A 21,043-nucleotide genomic window follows, 5' to 3' on the forward strand; every position below is an offset into this window, starting at 1 on the left:
CAATAACACTCAAAAGGCTAAATGTACCCTGGAACAACATGAACTAGCATTATAGTTGCTGTTGGAGTTGATTCTGTATAGCACAATTCCATTTCACCTTTCTCTAGCCCCAGTAAAGCATTTCAGGAATCTCCAGAGGCACAGAAGGATAACAATAAGACTTTATTTTACCAAGCTGATAGCTGAAAACCTTTCCCAGATGCACTGGGTTTTCCCTCTGGCTCAGATGCTACAAATAGTTCAGAGTTTGTGGACTACTTTGCTAGTAACATCTTCATTTTTCATGCATGTGTTCATCTTTATGTGTCTAACTGACGAACTTTAATCCGTGTAAGACATTTTGGAAACAAAGAGCTCAAGTTTGGCAGTATTTTTTTCATCAGAAAGAAGTGGGACACAGTGTAGATTACTTAGATCAAGGTCACTTGGAGCGGTGTCATAACTTTATTTTCAGTGGGATGAAGACTTTGCCCACATTCCTGCTACTATTTTGGACAAAAACAATGTAAATTTTGTAAACAAAGTACATTATTCAAAACTAGAAAGCCAAAGGAAAAAAAGAAAATAGGGCCTCATTATAATCTGTTAGTAAAATGATAATTATTTAAAAACGAATTAGTCCTACTAAATACATCCCAAGGCTGTCATTCCAAATTCTCTTCCATCCAAGTGTCACTCAGACACTTGGTCTGAACCTTCGGCATTTCAGATGTTATTTACCTCCCCAGTATAAAGAATGGCTTACATTAGAGAGGACCTTAAAGATCATCTAGTTCCAACCTTCTGCCATGGGCTGGTAATTTACTGGTCCAGGAGGAGAGGAAAGGAAGGAAGCTCCGTGTCTACATGGCAGTCACTGAGTTGAGGAATATAAGTTAAATAAAGTACAGATCTTTATAGATTATGGCAAAACACACCTGCCACGTCTAATATTCAGAGACTCTACTACAGTCAGCATCAGAATGATAATGAAAGGTGAACTTTAAAAAAAAAAAAAAAGCAAGTTATAAAGACAGGCTGCAGGAACTGATTTTGCTGTGCATAAGACCAGTTATTGCTTGAACTTTTCAGAATGAATTTGTTATGCAAAATACCACAAAGAAAATAAAGACGGCCAGCAACTTCCCAACTTTAAGCTGGCTGTACAGACACTATGGTCCATCATAAGATTTCTCTGTGTCTCCAAGGACAGGCATAGATATAGACCCACAGTCATATTAAATGACAAGCTTCTTTAAAAACAGCTTCTGATCAGGGAGCATGCCTGTAAACCTCCTTGTTGAATATCTGGTACACAGATGAATTGGAACAAAACTGTAATCTGTGCATTTATCTCCCCAAAGTGACTTAATGCCTTGACTTTCACAGGCATTGGTGTTCTAACTTCTTCCTTTCCCCGTAAACACTGCTGAGGTTTTGACCGAGCTTACTAGTTTCCTGAACATTCAGTAACTAGCAAGTCTTTCTAGTCATACTATTAACAATAAATGAATAGTCCACCAATGCTGGGCAAAAGGATTGCAGCCCTCCACAGTTATGAAAGTATCTGAGTAATTTCAGCAATACGTGCCAGCAGTGAGTGTGGTGTTTTTGAAGTGCTGTTAAAGTTCACTGCATGTTTAATTTTTTATAGTTTATAAATTTATAACCATTGCCTATTTGTGGTGTAGGAAGGTCTGGAATCAGAAGGTCAATACTGGATCATTTAAGGACTAACCCACAAATAATTTCTTCCACGGTGCCAGAGGATAGAGTCGAGAGAGACTGCAGAGGTTTCTGAGGAGAAACAACATGCATTCAATAGGAATTCTGCAGTCTGCCTCTGATGTGGGGCAGAAACTCAAACATCTACCTTCCCAGTTATCAACGAGCCTCACCAGACCCACAGTTAGCAAGATTCAGTCAACAGATCATACACAAATGACAAAATTCAGTAGTAAATGTATAAACAGGATTGCAGTATTGGGATGTTTGAGACCCTAATCTTGACCTCTGCTCTTTTGCTGCTATTTGAGCCTATGGTGTCTGGGCCAGCCAGGTTTTGAGCCACTTAGACCAGCAGCCACGGTTCTGCCTCCCCATTCCTTTGCTCCTGCTCTTTTCCGTGGAGGAGGGATGGTGGCATATCAGAAGATTCTGCTCTAGCAAGGGAACAAGCAGCATGCAAGGTCTTTTTCCACATCTCCAGTCTTTTGTTGGTGACACTCCACTTTCTCCCTGACAAAGGGATGAGGTGTTGCAGAGAGCAGGAGAGCTTGGGGGGCAAGGGAGAAATAAAACATTCTGGGACATGGAGGTTTCTATGGGAGAAAGGGCCTCCAAATGGAGAGGAGCTCATGTCCTATGGAATTTTGGTGAAGTCAAGGATCTTGCTCTGGGGAAAAAAATGTAGACTAAGAACCTCATCACCCCTCTGGGTGACAGCCTCTACCACAAAGCAAAGTCTTGGGATAATTCCTGCTCTCAATTCAGCCAGGCTTCAGCACTGGCAGCAGCAACTAAGGATTATGTTTTGCTTGGTTTGGAACTTTGAGAGAAGACAGTTGGATCTTCAACATCTCATATGATTCAGCTGTAGCCAAAAGGATATATAACCTTTCCAAAATCTATTTGCATAAACAGTGATCAAAGATGACACTTCTACTAAGATACTCTACCCACAGTAAAGAGAAAAGACACTAAACATTTCCACCTACATCTCCAACCGTGTGTTCTTCAGCCACAAGAATTATTTTGGATTAGTTCTACACACTGTGCTGTCCTTAAACAAGGCTCCAGACTGTCCATGCCCTCATTTGCAATCGGAGATGTTACTACAGGACATAGGAGATGACCCCTAGGAGCATCACTGGAATAGGTCTCCTGTATAGCACGCCCCTCATCCCAGGTTATTCATTGCCTTGGCAGACATGCAACAGAGCCAAACCATGCTGTCTCCTCTGCCGCTCTGCTGCTCAGCTGTTTACTGCTCTGTCATTTGCCAGCAGCGTTTCAGTGGGCTAGGCACAAAGTATGAAAGAGCTGATGCATGGAGATTGCAAACAGAGAAGACCATTTCCAATGAAGTCTGAGAACAAAATCTCCTCTCTCCTAATGCTACTGAAGTCTCCAGATTAACCCTTTGTACTCTGCAGATCCAGCTGGGTTTCTTGCCATAGCAGTGTGCAATTAGTGGTAAAGAGCAGCCAGCCTTCTTAAAACTGAAGTATTGATTACGCTAACGGTAGGAACACAGAAAGTAGACAAAGCAATTTTAGAATAGAAGTCTTTATTTTGTGTCCATCTCCCCTTGTTCTTGCATAATGACAGCATAGGTCAGCCTGACTTCTTCAGAGGCACAGCTGAGAACTGCTTCAGTCTTAGCAGTCACCTAAAAGCTTCCTGTTTTGGAAAGAGAAGATCTCTTTTTAGACATCCAGAGTTCCTCTGTTCCCATCAGTTCCAGCACTTCCTCTGTGTCTTCACCCTTCTTCTCCATTCCTGTTCTCCCTACAGCCTCATTCTAGTGTCTACATATAGTATCTGTCCCTTAACTTATAGTTGATAAGGCTCATCCAGTATTGCTATGTGTTCCAAAGAACTGTTTGTGTAGTTGGGCTCAGTTCTCTGGAAGTTTACAGTGTGTTCTCCGAAAGTAGCTGTTCACATTACTCTCCTAAGATCCTGTCTCGCTTTCACAGATCCCTTTCTGCCATTGTTCAGACGCATTCTAGGTCTGCTCACCTGCACATGGTACAGCTTGAGCCTTGTCAGATTCCTAAGTAAATAAAGATGAGCACAGACAGAAATCTCACAACACGCTTTTGTGTGCACATGGGTCTGGCTGTGATGATGTGATGGGAGGATGGAAAGATTACGTGTACACCACTTCACATGCAGCAGCTGTCCAATACACATGTGCTATGAGACTTATATATAACCACAGAAAACAGGACAAAAAAAAGTCTGACAAGTTTTCGCTTGCAGACATAAAGGCTATGCTATATCTTCCATACTTTGACAACTACACACTTCTCTGGCTGGGATCGCTCTCCCCAGAAGTATGGTAATGTATCTTAGCAACAGAGGCGGGGGGGGGGGGGGGGAAGGCTTACTGTACTGTAAAAGAATTCAAACAAAAATGTATATAGCTGCTGACTGTTATAAATACACCCCTACCACTGTGAGGGGGTGTTCAGTTATACTCCTGATTGCTTTCCTTTCTCAGAGGGGCATGGGCACTCCTCCAGCTCTCAGCTCACCCACAAAGAGCCTCAACCACCCTTCAGCTGCAGCGCTGACGACACAGGTTGTGCAGCATTGCCTGCCCCTGCTCAGTTCCCCTCCCAAAAAAGCCATTATGGAACACCCAGGAGATAACCACTGTTATGAGCCAAACTGCTGCTCCCGCAGGTGTCTGGTTGCCAGCCTTCAGAGCTGTACTTCCCAGCTCCTCTGCCCCAAGCAGCCGAGGCTGTTCATAGTAGGGCTGCAGTATTTCACCATTCTCCTTATCAGGCAAGGGGAAAGCTTCCTGCCACCTGGGAGGTGCAGGGTTTGTTACAGTTACACCTGTTACTAAAATGAGTTTCCGACAAATAAAATAATGTGAATGCAACCTTAATCCTTGCCTTCTATCCAAGTTCTCCATCAGGACAACACTGCTGCTCAATTCCCACCTCCGGAAAATCAAGGCTGAAAGCACAGTAGAACATTCCTCCTCCCCATGGATGCCAGGGAATGCACCCACTCTGTGCTGTGATGTGCCAGAAGCACTGAAATTATCTAAGGGAGGGATTACAGAGTGAGGGGAAGGGCTTCACGAATTGAATGACAAGCCAAGGTACTGAAAGCATCAATTAAAGAAAAAAGAGTGAAAGCACCTCTTTTCCTTCAGCAAGAGCAGGTGGGCTTCAGTTTTCTTTCAGAGTAGTTTACCCATGCAACTCTGGCAATACCTATGAGCAACAGCATTACCTGAGTGACCTTCCAGCTAAGAGTTTGCTCAGGCTTTGTGGGAGCACGAACAGACACTGCCTGCCTCGAAGGAAACTTCACTCAGTGAAACACCTGGAAACCCTTTGGAGGATTCCTTCCCCTCTAGAACTCTGGCTGATTGCTGTAGCAGATCTCTGTGCATGCAATATGGAGTGAGTATATACCCAAGGATAAAGCAGGTGGCTGCTAAGGGTTTGCTGAGGACAGCACGTCAGAGAATCAGAGAAAATCCCACATTGGAAAGGACCCACAAAGATCACCAAATCCAACACCTAACTCCACATAGGACCACGAGAAATCAAACCCTATGTCTGAGGGCACTGTCCAAACACTTCCTGAACTCCAGCACTGGGGGCCGCGCCCACAGCCCTGTGCATCCCGTTCCATGCCTACCGCCCTGTGGTGCAGCCCCTTTCCCTGACCCCCAGCTGCCCCTCCCCTGGCACAGCTCCATGCCGTTCCCTCGGGCCCTGTCGCTGTCACACAGAGCAGAGCTCAGCGCTGCCCCTCCGCTCCCTGTGAGGAGCTGCAGCCGCCATCAGGCCTCCATCAGCTCCTCTGCTCTGCGCTGAGCACACCGAGGGGCCTCAGCCGCTCCTCACACACCTTGCCTCTTCACCAACTTCCTAGCCCTTCTTTGTGCACTCTCTAATAGCTTTATGTCCTTTTTGCAGTGTGGCAACCCGAGGTACACCTGGCTGAGGTTGGCCAGGCATCATTTATCTCCTGCAGGGGAAGTGGGGCAGCTGAGGGATGCAGAGACGAAAAAGCACTGGGTGATTCGGCTTAGATTGGCCTAATGCCGCATCTAAAGGCTTCTGCAGCACCCAGCCTCGTACTGCCATTACTCCAGAGACACAGAGGCTAATTTCAACCTAAGTGTTCCCATCCTCTGAAAGGCCACACTCGACTGCTGTTATTAATTCCGTGCATGATGAAGACATTTAGAGCCTCACAGCCTTTTTAATAAGTGGACACCAGTCATGCCCCTCTCTGTTAATGCAGCAGATGAATTTCCACACACACGGCCAGAAGGACACACGGCCACAGAGAGATGGCGACGGCGTGGTCCGGAGGGATGGCGAGGCAGATCCTTATCGCCCCTCGGGGCTCTCGTAAAGTTTCCGCCCCACCGGACGGACAGCGCCGAGACAACTTTCTCCACCGCCGTGGGGAGGAGCCCAACTTGTCCGACCGGGTGCGGGCGTCGGGGCCGTGCGGAGGGAACGAGGAGGAGCTCGGAGCCGGGGGGAGGGGGGAGATGGAGCCGGGGCGTGGGGAAACCGCTCCCGCCTTCCTCCTCCTCCTCCAGCCCGGCAGCCAGGCGGCCGCTGCCTCCCTCCCGAGCCGCCGCAGCCGGGACGCGCCGCCGGGATGGCCGCTCCGGCGGCCCCCAGCCTCTTGCTGCTGCTGGCCGGCGCTGCGGGGCTCAGCCGGGCCTTCTTCTCGCTGCCTCTCCGCGTGTCCCAGCCCGCCTCTCCCCGCGCCTCGCCGCCCGCCCCGCTGCCGCTGAGACCGGGGAGCGCCGGAGGAGGGCAGCGGGATGCCCAGGACGAGGCGGGCGGTCTGGCCTTGGCCTCCGACCCCGCGGGCAGCCTCAACTTTTTGGCCATGGTGGAGAATCTGCAGGGGGACTCCGGCAGAGGATACTACCTGGAGATGCTGATCGGGACCCCGCCGCAGGCGGTAGGAGAGAGGCGGGGGGGGGCAGCGGGGAGCGATGTGGGGGTGAACCTGGGGAAAGCGAGCATCTCGGCAGCCGGGCTCCACCGCGCTCGCTCCAACGCAACTTTGTCCCGATGCCGAGCGCGGCACAACTTTGCGGCTGAGCCCGGGGGGTCCGCTCAGAATGTCCCGCTGAACTGCGCCCAACAACCGCTTCAAAAGAGCCCCCCCCACACCCCCGGTGCGTGGGGATCAGAGGGAGCCCAAAGTTTCCACGTGCCTTCCCTCCCCGCCCCACAGCGCCCGAAGTTTTCTCGCGGCCGCATCACGGGACGGCCGGGCTGCGGCGGGGCTGGAGGGTGACTGTCAGCTGAGTGGGGCCGCTTCCTGGCAGCCCGCGGGGCTTCCACCCTCCCCTGTTCCAACCCCCTCCCCCCCCCAAAAAAAAACGGAGTTTGCTCATTGAGGCCAAGCTCTGGCATTCCCCATGTACACAAAAATCCCTGTTCTGCTTTGACTGTTCTCTGTAGCCATGAGGCAGGGAATGCCAGGACACCCAGCTTGCAGGGGAGGTGCAGCTGTCACGTTTTTTGGGGGCATCTGTGGGTTTGTTTTTTTTTCACACCTGGATGTAACAGGACTGATCGCTGTTGCTGTAACTGAAGTGTTTGATAGTGAGCTCAATATTTAGGAACGAGTGTCTTGTTTTACAGTCAATAAATGGGGTTAAGAAGGAGCTAACCAGGTCTGAAGTATCCAGGTGTAGCCTGGTAGTCACAGAGGGCAGAAATAATCTCTTCTCCACGCTGTAGGCTGTGTCTGAGGAGATCTGAAAGTGGCATCTCATGGTCTTCATTCCTCAGAGGGACATTCAATATTGGTTTCTGCCAGCATCAAGATATCAGGTCGAATTGGGCTAATAATCCAATTCTGTGAGTCTTAAATTAAAGAATAATTTGAGGCAGAAAGGGTGAATGCAAAAGATGTCATCTTGCATGTCTAGGGGGATTTTGAAAGCAAAAGAAATGGAAAAGGAAAAATGTGACAGGCTCTAGATAATGTAACCCTTCAGTGTATGCCTGGAGACTTCACTTACACTAACAGCCAAGTATTACTTGCACTGCACGCCATGCAAACGTGCCTTGCTGATTTCCTACCTGAAAAAAAAACAACAGTCTGAGTCCAGTCACAAAGCTTTCATCGTTTTGAACCAAGTTCTGAGTTCTTCCAAGGTTAATTATTTAAAGGATCGCTCCTGGTGGCTAGCACATAATAAGTTTTATTCATGTGAGCGGGCCCACCATGGTTTCTGTAAGGTTATATATGCGCTTTCAGAATGTTAGACCCCAGCATGTTGTGATGGATCAGAGTGCGGTTAAAATTTATTTGCTGCTTTGGATAGGAATTTGTTATCTTATTCCCTGCCTGAAACTGGAAGACTCAAAGACCATGAATGTGCTTGTTGCTTTTCTGCTCTACAACAAGCCACTGAGCTGCTGCAGGACGCTTCCACTTACATCTCTCACAGTGCTGGCACTGAAAGCAAGTGTCTTGGTGCTGCCAAGTGCTGGGATCACATCAAACTCCATGGGCAGGCAGCTGCTGAAGTCACAGGGGAATGTGATTGGGTAGGAAAGAGATGTCTCAGGTTAATTTAAAGGTTCCTCCCAACCTGACTTTGTTACCCATTGCAAGCTAGAACATATACCTCAAACACCTCCCTTCTATGACCCCTTGACATGGGACTTCCCAAAGCCAATTCCCTTCCTTGTTCATTTCACTTCTGAGCCAAGACACATGGCACCACTGCTCCAGTGCTTTGCCATGGATGAAGAGGAATCCTGCCAGTGAGGAAGAGCTGTGGAGAAACGAGCAGAAAGACCAGGGAGTAAGGCTGCTTCTCTGCACAGCATCTCAGCAAGGAGTGGGGGAATGCAAACAAGGCAGGAGCAGACCAAGACCAAATAGCAGGCTGTGAAAAAAGGCACAAGGTTTAATGTTGCAGTTATAAGGCTGCTGGTGCCTGGTAACTTTGCATTTAGTGTTGAAAGCCTGCTGTGCCAGTATGGGGGTAAACATTAGTTTCACAGGAGATTTTAGCACTCCTGAACTTGTATTACTTCTTAATTGCATTTGTAGAATTTTTTCTTTTCTGATTTCAGTTCTTGGAAGGAAACTGCTATAAAAGAACTTATCTTTTCAGGTCATTTAAGGCGCACAATTTGGCTTTCATTCCAAGTCTGATTTGTCATACAGCAGATAAACAGTACAGAACTGAGCCTCACAATGGCAGTTCTGAAATACTTGTTCTGCCAATATAAAAATAGAGCAGTTGTGTGAAGTCAATTTTGCTTTTTTTTTTTTTTTCCGAGAGAGAAAATTTGAGTGTAGTCAGTCTGATTTTGCAAAGTATTTGCAGCGAAAGTATTTCTGACCATTTCCAGTTTTACTATACAATATCCTGATTGTAGCAGATCTCTAGGTTGGCTACCAGATCAGCATTAGTTGCCATTACCTTCATTAATTCTCATTAATACACATACATCTCTGCTACAGGATTATGTAAAAGCTGAAAAAAGAACAAAAAGGTATTGTTTTGCATTGAAGAGTGTGTGATATATTTGTGTCTTGCATCAAGAGTGTATAGTCTCCTACTTCTGATGTCTTACATGCTTTACACCTGCCTGCATAGGTGCTAGATTTAAATACGAAGAGGCAAGAGTCCAATATGAATTGTGTACACTGCTCTTACTTTTTATTTCTTTAAATAATCTGATGGAATTCCTTTGCTCTGTCTTTTATTATTTTGCCCGCCCTGAGATTACAAGCACTGTGCAGAACTAAATCAAAGATCATTCAGGCGTTTGTTCACTATCTTCTTTATATTTCTGTTGATATTAATTTTGCTTCTCTTAGAAGCCTTTGACCAATGAAACAGTCAAAGTCTGAAAGCACCCCATGTTTTTCACAGCTTTCTGGAAGTCCATCTGGACCATATTAAATCTTAGCAAAGAAAGTACTGTTGTCTCATCTTGCCTGTTGTTAGTCTGTATTATAAGTAGTGAAAGTCCTGTCAGTCTTGCTGTGTTTCCAAATAGTGCTTTTGTTGAGCTCATATAAATATTACACCTTCAGCTTTGTTGCAAAGGGAGGCTTGGCATACGCCTCTTGAGAGCTTAGAGTCCTGTAGCTATGGCTTGATTAGTGGGTATTGAAATCATGATAGGATCTGATTTGTGCTCTGGCTATGCAAACCCCTTCTGAAATTTAAACTTCTCATTCTATGCATGGAGAGGTTTTGTTTACTCTTCCTCCTAGTAGCAGTTTGTTCTATGCAGAGGGTGAGCAAAAACCACTCCTATAAACTCCCTCTGAACTTTGCAGGTTAACATAAGCACTGGGTCCAGAGGTCTTTGCTGCAAAACACAAACTCCAATTACTACATAATCAATGGGAGGTTGTGTTTTGTTCAATTTATTCCAGTTATTAAGGAGAAGAAATGAATTAACTATCTCAAGTGTGTCACAGACATTTATAATTTACACCTTGGCGTTTTGAAGGTGATGGACGCACACATTAACAATTTCTAAACACGCAGCCATTCCTCCTTAATTGTTGATAGCTTTCATTTCATGAGAGTTATAAGGAATGAATACTGTGAGGAAAGATTCAGCTGCTCCTGTAATTTCATCACCTCAATAGTCCTGCTATTTAGGTGATAAGTGCCTGATTTCTGCAGCTGTGTCCTTCCCCTAGAAGCTAAGCTTTGTTTTCTTCATTTTGCTTAAATAAAGGGAGTTCACCTTCCTTTGAGATATGAGGAGTAACTTAGAAAATATGATCCTACCTAGTTCAAGTACCAGAAGACAAGCTCCAGTTCAAGTCTCTCATTTCTTTCCCCTTCTTTTATTCTGTAATAGTATTCTGTAATAGTTATGTGGATCTCAGAAATATATTTTTGAGCTTTTTATGGAAGGTGAAAAATGGAATGAAGATGAGTGCTGTGATGTACTGAGTATTTTAAGGCAGCAGAGCAAAATTCTTTCAGATCCCTCTGCTGGAAGTACTGTGGAGATGCAGATTACTGTTGTTATGTGGTGAGTTGGGTGGACTTTTTCTACTGCTGTTGAGTACCAGCAAAATAAAAAAGATGAAGATCTTAAAGTTATAGGAGACAGGACTTATACCGTGATGTAATATGCTGGGGTGTGTAATATATGTGTGGCCAAAAACAAAGTAAACAAGAATACTAGATTTGAGTTGACAAAACTGTCCCTTCCTTTACAAATCTGCATTCCAGCACCTCCTTCATACAAAATGAGCCCTTGCAGGTGGGCTGTGTGGAAACAGTGGAGCCAGTGCTATAAAAGCGGCCAAAACAATGAATTAATTACAATGTAATGGCCTTAGTAGAATATAGCACAGGTAGTACTTTGTAGCAAGGCTTTGACTTAGTGCCTCTTGAGAGGTTCATCATGGACTGAGTACAGTGTCACTGAATGGAAGAGGCTACTTCCTCAGAATGTCTTCAAGGACAGAATCCTTAGCAGGGTGTGCTGTGGCAGAAAAGGGGAAATGGTTTCAAACTATGAGATTTAGACTGGATATAAAGAAAGTTTGTTTTTGTTTTTTTTTTCAATAAGACTAATGAAGCGCTGGCAGAAGTTGCCCAGAGAGGTGGTGGATGCCACATCCCTGGAGGCATTCAAGGTCAGGCTGGATGGAGCTCTGAACAACCTGATGTTGCTGGAGGTGTCCTTGTTCATTGCAGGGGAGTTAGACCAGATGGCCTTTAAAGGTCCCTTCCAATTAAACAATTCTATGTGCCAACACAAATAGGTTAGATTAGAGCCCCCACCCACTTCTTTCAGGACACTCTACTTCAGAGCACTGCTAGAATACGTTATCCAGCGTCCCTGGTCATAGCAAACACAGCTGCTGTTCCTGGTGAGTTCTGGCAGAAGGGTGGCTGTGAAGATCAGTGACGTGGCAGGAGGTGGCAGGTTCATGCTCTTTATTGCTCCAAGCATTTCATCCCCTACCAAGGCAAAAGCATCAGCATCAGTTAAATTTAGAAAGAATAAACTAGAGGCTGTGCAAATAACAATGCTACCTATTATGAAGGAGTGAATCAGTTGGGATTTGGAGCAGGAGTGATACCAAGAAAAAAGAAAAAAAGCCAGTGAACAAAAGAAAACCTATGTGGAATTTAGGGTTATTAAGGGAGGAATTTTTATTTATTTTTTTAAGGTTCAAGCAGAGGTCCCTGAGATCTAGGGATAGTATCTGGCAAGATCAATTTAAAAATAACTGTATTTTGCAGTGATCTTTAATTTTTTGAAGGACACTCATGACTTTGTGAACATGTTAAGTGCTGTGTTTGGTGTCTGTGTTTTATTATCTTAGAAAATGTCTCAGTTATTGTAGTAATGACCCAAAATGTTACGTGGTCGTTGTCAAGTATAAGTACATCTGAAAAAGGAAATTGAGGTAGTTATGTAGCCTGCATATATGCCTCTCCGGTCTGAATCAAACATACTTCTCTCTCTTTTCTAACTTGTTGTAAAATATAGAATTGATCGGAATTTATGTTAAGAAGCGAAGGAACGTGTTGCTCAAATTTATGCTCAGATTAGGACTTGAAATCAGGTCTTCAGAGTAAAAGAGGTAGTACTGAGCTGCCTGAGAAAGAGGGTTTTTTTTTCCCTACTGCTGATGGAACTGTCATACATCCTACTACTTTTTAGCTTCACTTTGCTGTGTAAATGTGAGCTTGTGAAGCACATGGTATGCATATTGTACAGATACCAGGCTGCTATAAAAAATAAAGAATTTTAAATCTGAATCTGTAGCAGTTAGCTCAGCACCCTTCAAAGCACTTAAATAACCCAGAACTAAAATCAATTTTATTGGTAGTATTTTGCGCATGAAACCTCTCGTTTTAAAATTACATGTTAGTCAAATATCTGTCTCCTTTTTTTTTCTCCTGTGTATGTCTACATCAAAGACACTCATGAGAGGAAAATTTGGCCAGGTGAACCTCGCACTGCTACTTTATGAGGACTGTTGTGGGACTGATGTATAAGAGACTACCTTGAATAGGTAAAGCCTGTGGAATTCAGTGGAGAGGGAATTTGAGGAAAATAAGTGAGGCTGGAAAAAATCTTAAAAACAACTTTTAGTCTGGGGAAAAGGAGACTGAGGGGAGACCTTATCACCCCCTTCCAGTACCTGAAAGGTTCCTACAGTGAGAGTGGGGCAGGTCTCTTCTCACTAGTGACAAGTGACAGGACGAGGGGAAATGGCCTCAAGTTGCGCCAGGGCAAGTTTAGGTTGGATATTAGGAAGAACTTCTTTACAGAAAGGGTAGTAGTTAGGTACTGGAATAGGCTCCCCAGGGAGGTGGTTGAATCGCCATCCCTGGATGTGTTTAAGAGCCGTTTGGATGTGGTGCTCAGGGATATGATTTAGTTTAGTGTAGGGTTTTTAGAGTTGGTGTACTGGTTAGGCTGCTGTTGGACTTGGTGATCTTCAAGGTCTTTTCCAACCTGGGTAATTCTGTGATTCTATGATTCTATAAGTGAAAATTAGAATTCATGGAATACAATTATTGTGTCATAATTAAGAGGCACTTGAAGAGAATCTGTTAAGACAGTAATTGCACTTTACAGTCCTGTTACTGCTTACTAGTAATTTTAAATCATGAAAAGTAAATTACTTGTAGATTTTTGTCATCTTTGCTCAGCTTGTGTGTACTAAAATTGGTTGGTTTTATTTAGCTTTATGTTTGGTTTATTTTTGCACCTACTTACTCGCAAAAACTGCTGTTAAGTTAGGCTGCATGTGTTCAGGGAAAGCATCTCGAAGTCACCCATAGTCCAGTTTTAATTTAAAGAGGAAAGCTATTAATGCTGCAGTAACGCTTGGGAAGCTCCTATTTAAAGAGACCAATCGGTTTCTAGGGATCTATAACTGCTTTGCCAGCACTGCTTTTTCCCATTAGGATTCTCTTTTTGGAAGAAGAAAGCCAACTCAGGAGCCAAGAGTAACCTTTGTACTTGAGGGCCGGAACACAAACCTTCTTTCATGAAAGGCCAGCTCCTGCCATTTGACAGGGAAAAAGTAATCAGGCCATTTGGGCAGCTCTCTCGCAGGTAATTCCTTCTGATATTTGTTTGTGGATCTGCCTTGTGAGCAGCCCGCAGGCAGTGCCTCAGGGTCTGCTGTGCAGTGAAGCCTACCTTCAGGCCTACCTTCAGCACTGCAGCAAGGCCAGGTGTGAGGGTTTTCACCCCACCTAGGCTCTTCTTTCTCCTTTTGCTGCCACACCATACCTCCCTTTGCTTCCTAATTCGTGCTAGAAGATCAGCCATGTGGAGCTTTTAAGGAAACGAAAGGGTTACCTAAAAGGCAGTCATATGGAAGAATGGTTCCTGTCTCCCTCTATTCCTTGAAAAGAAGTCATTTTATGTGATATTAGGAAAGAAAATGCACAGTTCAACTGCACATTTGTTTTTCTAAATTGCAACTTCGACTGTGAAATCTTGAGGGGGAGGTTTTTATTCCTCTCATTTATTTACTTTTTCTACTTAATTAGAATCATAACTTGCACAATTCAACAATTATCAGCCTGTTCATGCAGAACTCGTCAGTGTTTGCAACGTAAAAAAAATCGGTAGTTGTAGCTTCTTTTCAAGACAGAGCACACTGTACCCTTTTGGAAGTTATTTAGTGCAGTTACCAGGCTTCTTGAGCACAGTACGGAAAGCCCTGTGTTTTCCTTCATGTGCTGTCTGCTAGGTGTCTGCCACAGGTGAGAGGGAGCTGGGACATGTCAGTCTTGCTGATACTTTCCTGTGACTAAAGAGATTTTTATTTATTATTTCCTTCATTTTTTCTTCTCCCATACTCTCAGGTTGCAGATATGACAGAAAAGTCCAAAGGTGGCCACACTTTGAAAAAAGTCTGAGAAATGCTGTAGCAAGGTAACATCTGATGCAGTCACACTGCTTCAGTTTATCTGTCACAGAATAATCTTCTCATTACTTCGCAGATGCAAAGTCCTTCAGGGAATAACACAAACATTTCACACGATCCAGAGTGCCACATTTTTGCATTTGGACTGCTGAAATAAATAATGCATGGAAAACAAAATCAGAAAATTTCTCAGCAGCCGTAGTTATAGATGCTGGAGTATGTTACATATTTCAGCTAAAGTTAACTTTCATTGCTACTCTGTTTACCGTTTAAATTAGCCTTGTCTTGGCAAATGACCAAATACCAATAATGCTATCTACATTTTTATTTGGAATTAGGAACTTTGTTCACAGCATGTGTGCCCTGCAGTGTTTTCCATTTCAGATAGTCAGACTTTTAGTGCTCTCAGCATGGGCAGCAGAGTGACTGCATGCTGCAAGGCTTTAGGAGAGACATTCCAAGCAGGACGTGAAGTTTAGAAACCCTGGGCAAGTGTGGGTCCTGAGATACTGTCATCACACAATGGATATTTGCTCCTGGCTGAAGCAGAGGACAGTTTGCTCCTGCATACAGATTGATATTTGGAGGAAAGGGTAGCAGGAATTTCTCTATGTGAAGCAGCCTTTGTAAGCCTGAGAGAATAAAAGGTATTTTGACTTTCTGCCCTAAAAACTCAGCCTGGTATCTGAAAATAAAGCTGTGTTCCTGCATGCCTCTGTTTTCTCCTGTGTAATAAAGATTTTTATAGTAGAACTTAGTTAACAATTGTAACGATGTATGAGCCACAGGCAAAGCTAGTTCATTTCCCAGAGCTGCTGCCTCCACAGAATTAACCAGGGTAAAGAGAGTAAAGTGTGCATGTTTGAGAAGGAGAGAAAGAAATAAATGAGTCCAGGAGCAAGGGGAGTAATACTGCTGCTTTCTTTTTTTTTTTTTTTTTCCCAAAATAAAAAATCATGTCTTACTTCACTCGAAAATCAAATCTGCTTTTTAAATTGCCCTTCTGAATTTTTAAGTTATAGTGTTAGAATAAATCTGAATAAAAATATCATAATTATTTTTAATAAATCAAACTTTATTGTGACATGGCTTTTTGTTTTTCTTTTCAATCAAATAGTCCTTCTTGTAGTAGTCTTACGAGTTGGAAAGCTGCTTTTTGGGTCTTTCTCTGAACTCCGCTGTATAATTCCAGTAAATACCCATGATAACAATCAAATTCTGCTCATGGTAATACCCTAAATAGGTCAGGTGGAATGGGGAGCAGAAGACTATCGTCAGTTGCATTCCCTGTAATAATTACAAGGGTAGTAAAAACAATGGAGTTGCGTCACCTTGTTTGTGCTCAGAGACCTGGGGCTACCTGTGTACGCTCCCCAGGCCACCTGCATACATTCCCATGGCTGATCAAGGCAGCACAGAGCAGTGGGCAGCAGTTTGATCCAGCATCTCTTTCCAGATACGTGGCACAGCTTTTGTAGTGGTGAATGCAGTATCAGTAGTCAAATTGCAGTCCTTGTGTTTGACATAGCTGAATCCGGTGTGATGTCTTCCCTCTTTTCCTCTTGATTGCAGCAGCTGATCCAGTCCTGTCCCTTGTTGTTTGTATAGCAACAAGCCAGTGGCTGTGTAGAATTAGGTGATGGTGGCTATCTCTCCAAGTGGAAACCTTCCTATCTGGCCATACTGTGGAAGTTTTCCTAGGCTGAACGAAATCAAGCAGTGCTGGAAGTCTCATCCTGAGGAACAAGTTGTGACATTCTTACAGCGTAGAGCATGACTTGAAATACAGGGAGCTGCATAGTGTGTGTTTCCAGGAGGGTGCTACTGTATGGACCTCCCTATGTCCCACAGTCCTGGCTAATTCAGGTATGCCAGTGAGTGACCCTAGGCTAGCCCATGGTTTTCTGGCCTCCAGAAGGTAGGGGCTACTTTCACAGCCATTAAGAGAAGTGAGGTGGACATTCTCATGTAGTCCCGTCCATTTGTTTTAGTGTTTTGATAAGATATATTTCACTGTCGTGGTGTACAGATGAACATTATCTTAAGAAAAATGATACTTATCTGCTTTGATTTTGTCACATTGTTTTAGGGGAATGGGTGGAATATACCGTATAGGCATTCAATGTCCTGCTCTGTGAAAAGCACAGAAAAAAATATGAATGAGAACTTTTTGTAGGAGTCCTTAGGTACAGCTGGAAGAACATTACAGTGAGCAGCTATACTGTGTGGGTACGGCACCTGGGTGAGGACAGCCTGCTCAGGGAGAACAGCTCAGTCTGATGTGTCTGGCTTGTCCTTCCTTCACCTTTCCTCGTGCAGCTCTTCAGGCTTTGAAAAACCTTTACTAACAAACACCCGTCTCCAAAACTAACATCTTGACAGAGAGAAAAAAAAAAACAACCTGAAGAGAGTCGTGTAGCTACAGAGTGAGCTGACAGGGGAAGGAGGGGGAAAAGGGCTTTTGAGATCAGGTTGAGCATGCAGCATTCTTAAAAGATGGATTTTTCTCACTACTATCCTGCAGATGTAGAAGTACAGGAGTGAGACAGAGGCTCTTCTGTTAGGCTGCTGCTGGCTCTGCCTGCTCCTGAAAGATCATGTCTTTGACAAAAGGAAGTCTTAAAATAAAGCAATATTTGTGAGGCTAGAGATACCTCCTAGTCTACACTCAAGAGTGTTAGGAATGGATTTCATAAGTTGTGTTGAAGTTTGAAATGTGACCTTTGATTTGTTATATTATTTCCACCTGCACAGTAAACATGGACAGTGACTCATGGTATAGAAGCTTGTATGTGCAGCATGAGGAAGGTCAGATTAGCTGGGGCAGGCTTTCATTTTATTTGGTGTAGCTTGGATCTGCGTAAATGTGTAAAACTTTCAGTCTTGCAGATACTGCAGTGGGAGGTGGGTTTCTTTAGAGTATAGGGCTTCTGAAGGCAGGCAGAAGAAAAGAAATACAATTGCAGTTTCTTTTTTCAGACAGCAGTTTCTCTGATTCTAATGAGCAATAGAAGTAAAGAAAAGGATGGACTGACAAAATAAATTGGGAGCTAATTTTGTAGAGCAGAAAGCCTAGGAAAATTGAAATTCTAAACTGCATGCAGCTTCCAGCTATAATAATTCACTGCATATAATACATTAACGTAGGCTTACTGATTTCATTTCCTTAAAAAAAAAAATAAATGCAAAGCAAAAACCCCTTCTTCATATTCTGAAAAGTAATATATTAGCATGACGAGCCCTTTTCTCCTTTTTCTTTTTTTTTTTCTAAAACAAAACAAAACAAAAACCCTCTGAAATGTTTGACATAGAACTGTGTTTTTTAGAAGTATTGTGCTCTAAGAAATACTGGTCAATAGCAAAGACATAGCAGATGTCTAACCTAAGACACTTGAGGTGGGTGCTTTTTTGTTGGTGTCTTTTTTTTCTCAGGGAGGTATTTGTTTTACAAGGAAAGTTTAGCTTCAGGTCAACTGAAACAATTTGACAGTGTTTTTCTTTACTTCAGGAATTAAGTGTGGTTAAGCACATGGGTATTAGTGTGTAAATGCTAAGAAGGAGCTGACTGGGGACAGTGAAACCATTTATGGCTGGCGGGTGTTCTTATATTTTGAAACAGCTGTGTGGTCCTTCCCACATCTCTACTGCCCTCCTGTTTACTAAAGAGCCATAAGCTCTTTCCTTTCCCCAGGTCTTTGTTTGGCACAAACAGCCCCATGAACTCATAGCTATATCATATAGATGGCCATTGCTCTACAGAGCTCAGAATCCTGCCCAGCAAGTCTGCTCTACTGTGATTACATTTGGTGGTTTCAAAGCAGGATTAAGGTCCAGGTTCAGAAGGTGACTGTGGAGTCTGTCATGGTGTCCACGAGCCAACCTCCAATACTTGGGCTAATGGTTGAAACAGTCTTCAGGCATTTCTTCTGTTTCTTGTTAGCTGTCAGATTATTTAATTTATAGCTGTCTCTCCAACACCTTGTCTCTGTGTTCACTGAGGAAGGAGTGAGCTTTGGATGAGATGCTCACTCATGCAGATGTGACACAAAGCTCAGATGCTCATCTCTCTAAACCAAGGCTGAGTGGGCACTGGGATTCCTGGTGAGCCTTGCAGTAAGACAGGAGTGTTAGTCTCAGTGGTATTCAGCCTACACTCTCTCTGTTCTCTCAGCGCTGTACTGTAATTAGTAGAAAATTGATGAATTTAATTCCTGTACACCTACTAACAGGTGGAAACTTGCTTTTGGTCTATTGTGGGCTTTGTGCATCCTTAACATATAAATGCCTCATGTTTTCTGCTTTCATTCTTTCATTTCAGGATGTGTTTGTGTTTTGTTGTGTTGTTTGTTTGTTTGTTTGTTTTTAATCTTACACTTATTTAAGCATGTCTTAATCTTTGAATTCACAAACATCTTTAATATAAATACAGAAAATATATACATTTTCCTCACTGAACTATGTAAGCACAGTGGACTGTTCTTAGTAACAACTAATTGTCTGCTTCATATTGGAGGTAAAAGTTTATGCATTGCTGCCTGCAGTGGGAAAGGCTGGAGAAGAAAGAATAAGCATACATTCTGTTAGGAGGCAATCACAGTTTTCCACAGTCTTGCACAATTCAAGCCTTCCAGTGTTCATTTACAGGTATTCCTAGACCTGTAGATGATTGTTGTTAATGAACTTCTGAGTTGTCCAGATTTTCCTTAAAACACAATATCTAGAACAAGGCATGACTTCAGTTGAGGTACAGCTGTTCTGATGAATGAGGGAGTTGTTTTGCACACATTTTTGTCAGCTATTCGATGTCCAAGTCAGTGATACAGGAGAGGAACTTCTATCTGGAAGAAAAGAGGGGAAAAAAGGTCAATCTTTTCTGAAAAGGCAGCGAGACAAAATTGCTACGATTCACGCTGCATTAAGATAAACAAGTAATCGCTCACATTCAACAGCAAAGCATGTTCATATAACATGAATAGGATGGATGTGTTGTATGATGAATCTAGACACAACAAATGAATTCCAGCTTGAAAAATAAGATACCACATGAGACAGTGTGTGCAGGAAGAATGTTAATGTTTAGGAAACTGAAGGAAATGGTGGAAAGGAGGGCACAGAAATGAAGAATAGATATTTTCCTCTGTTACCAGGATTGATTGACTATTTTTTTTTCTTTAAACCATAATAGCCTTCCCTTATTGTCAAAATGATAATATATATAAAGCACTTCCTGTAATATTTCTCTTCAGAATGACTATTCATCAGTCCCAGAGTCAGATGTTCATATTTCAAGTCACAATTTAGTTTAGCAAGTTTATACTTTAGAGCAATCAGTCATCTGTAGCATTTGTATTTTTAATACAAATCTCAACTACAGAAGCACACAGCTCTCTTAAACAGGGAAAGATTGGCTAATCCTGATAGTACTTTTCATCTTCTGGCAAAGAAATAAATTATTACATTTCCAAGCAGAAAAATAAAAGTATTTTTTCCCAGTCCAGCAGTTCAGATCATTAAAGATTTGGGGCAGGAGGCTCTGTTTTCTGTTAGTCTAATGCAGGTGTGATGGGGGCCAGTGACAGAAGAGAGTCTCAGAAGGCAGGTGGTGATAGAGTTAAAATGAAAGTTATATAAGTATGGGTTCACATCTCAGGTCCTGACACCATTTGGGCATATGATGGGGGAAAATGACAGCAAATGCTGAACAAGTTCTGGTGGACTTGATCTACGGAAGCTCTGGAGAGCCTCAATTTACCATTTGTTCTCCAGCTTTCTCCATAACTTACAAATATACCACACTTTCTCTGACAGAATTCTGCTCTCACCAGAGCAGGAATTATCTTTAGTAATATGCTTGACTGTCTGGTTTGGCCACCTTTTCATGCTGCAATAGTTCATCCCCTCCTGTGTCCCTAAGCATGACGTTGCAGTAAAATATGGGCACCGCCTGCTTAACAAACTTGATTAGAAAATAATTTATCGCTTTTCCATTTTGATTTATTACACCACCTCTCTTATCTCAGCTGCTCAGTTAAACCTTTCTAGAGGAAAAGTACCAAAGAATTTGTCTGTTGACTCCTGTGAGGTGGCTTTCCTCAAAGAAGCACTTGGAAATTCTCCTCCTGGATCCAATATGTGTGGGCTTCCCACTTCCTCGTTCTCCACAAAGGTGAAGTGTGATAAGGTCCAAGCCATGGAGTTGGGTAGGGAATTTCCTCAGTGTCATCAGTGGTGTGCAACAGCTGAGAAAATGTAGTAAATGTCTGTATTTCTCTGCTCAGCACTGGTGAGGCCACACCTGGAGTGCTGGGTCCAGTACTGGGCTCAGGAGTACAAGAGAGACATGGACATATTGGAGAGAGCCCAACAGAGGGCCACCAAGATGATGAAGGGACTGGAGCACCTCTCCTGTGAGGAGAAGCTGAGA

The 21,043-nt window shown here is 43.4% G+C and overlaps 1 protein-coding gene across 1 annotated transcript in view; it reads left to right on the top strand.

Moving 5' to 3' along the window:
• The first annotated feature begins 5,945 nt into the window (after positions 1-5,945).
• BACE2 (beta-secretase 2) overlaps positions 5,946-21,043 on the top strand; it is a 51,519-nt gene continuing 36,421 nt past the window's right edge. The window contains 2 exon segments of the mRNA XM_015881943.2: positions 5,946-6,218; positions 6,220-6,663. Of these exon segments, the coding sequence (XP_015737429.1) occupies positions 5,961-6,218; positions 6,220-6,663 (702 nt within the window). The 5' untranslated portion in view covers positions 5,946-5,960.

The sequence above is a fragment of the Coturnix japonica genome, chromosome 1 (genome assembly GCF_001577835.2).
Source record: "Coturnix japonica isolate 7356 chromosome 1, Coturnix japonica 2.1, whole genome shotgun sequence".
Lineage (NCBI taxonomy): Eukaryota > Metazoa > Chordata > Aves > Galliformes > Phasianidae > Coturnix > Coturnix japonica.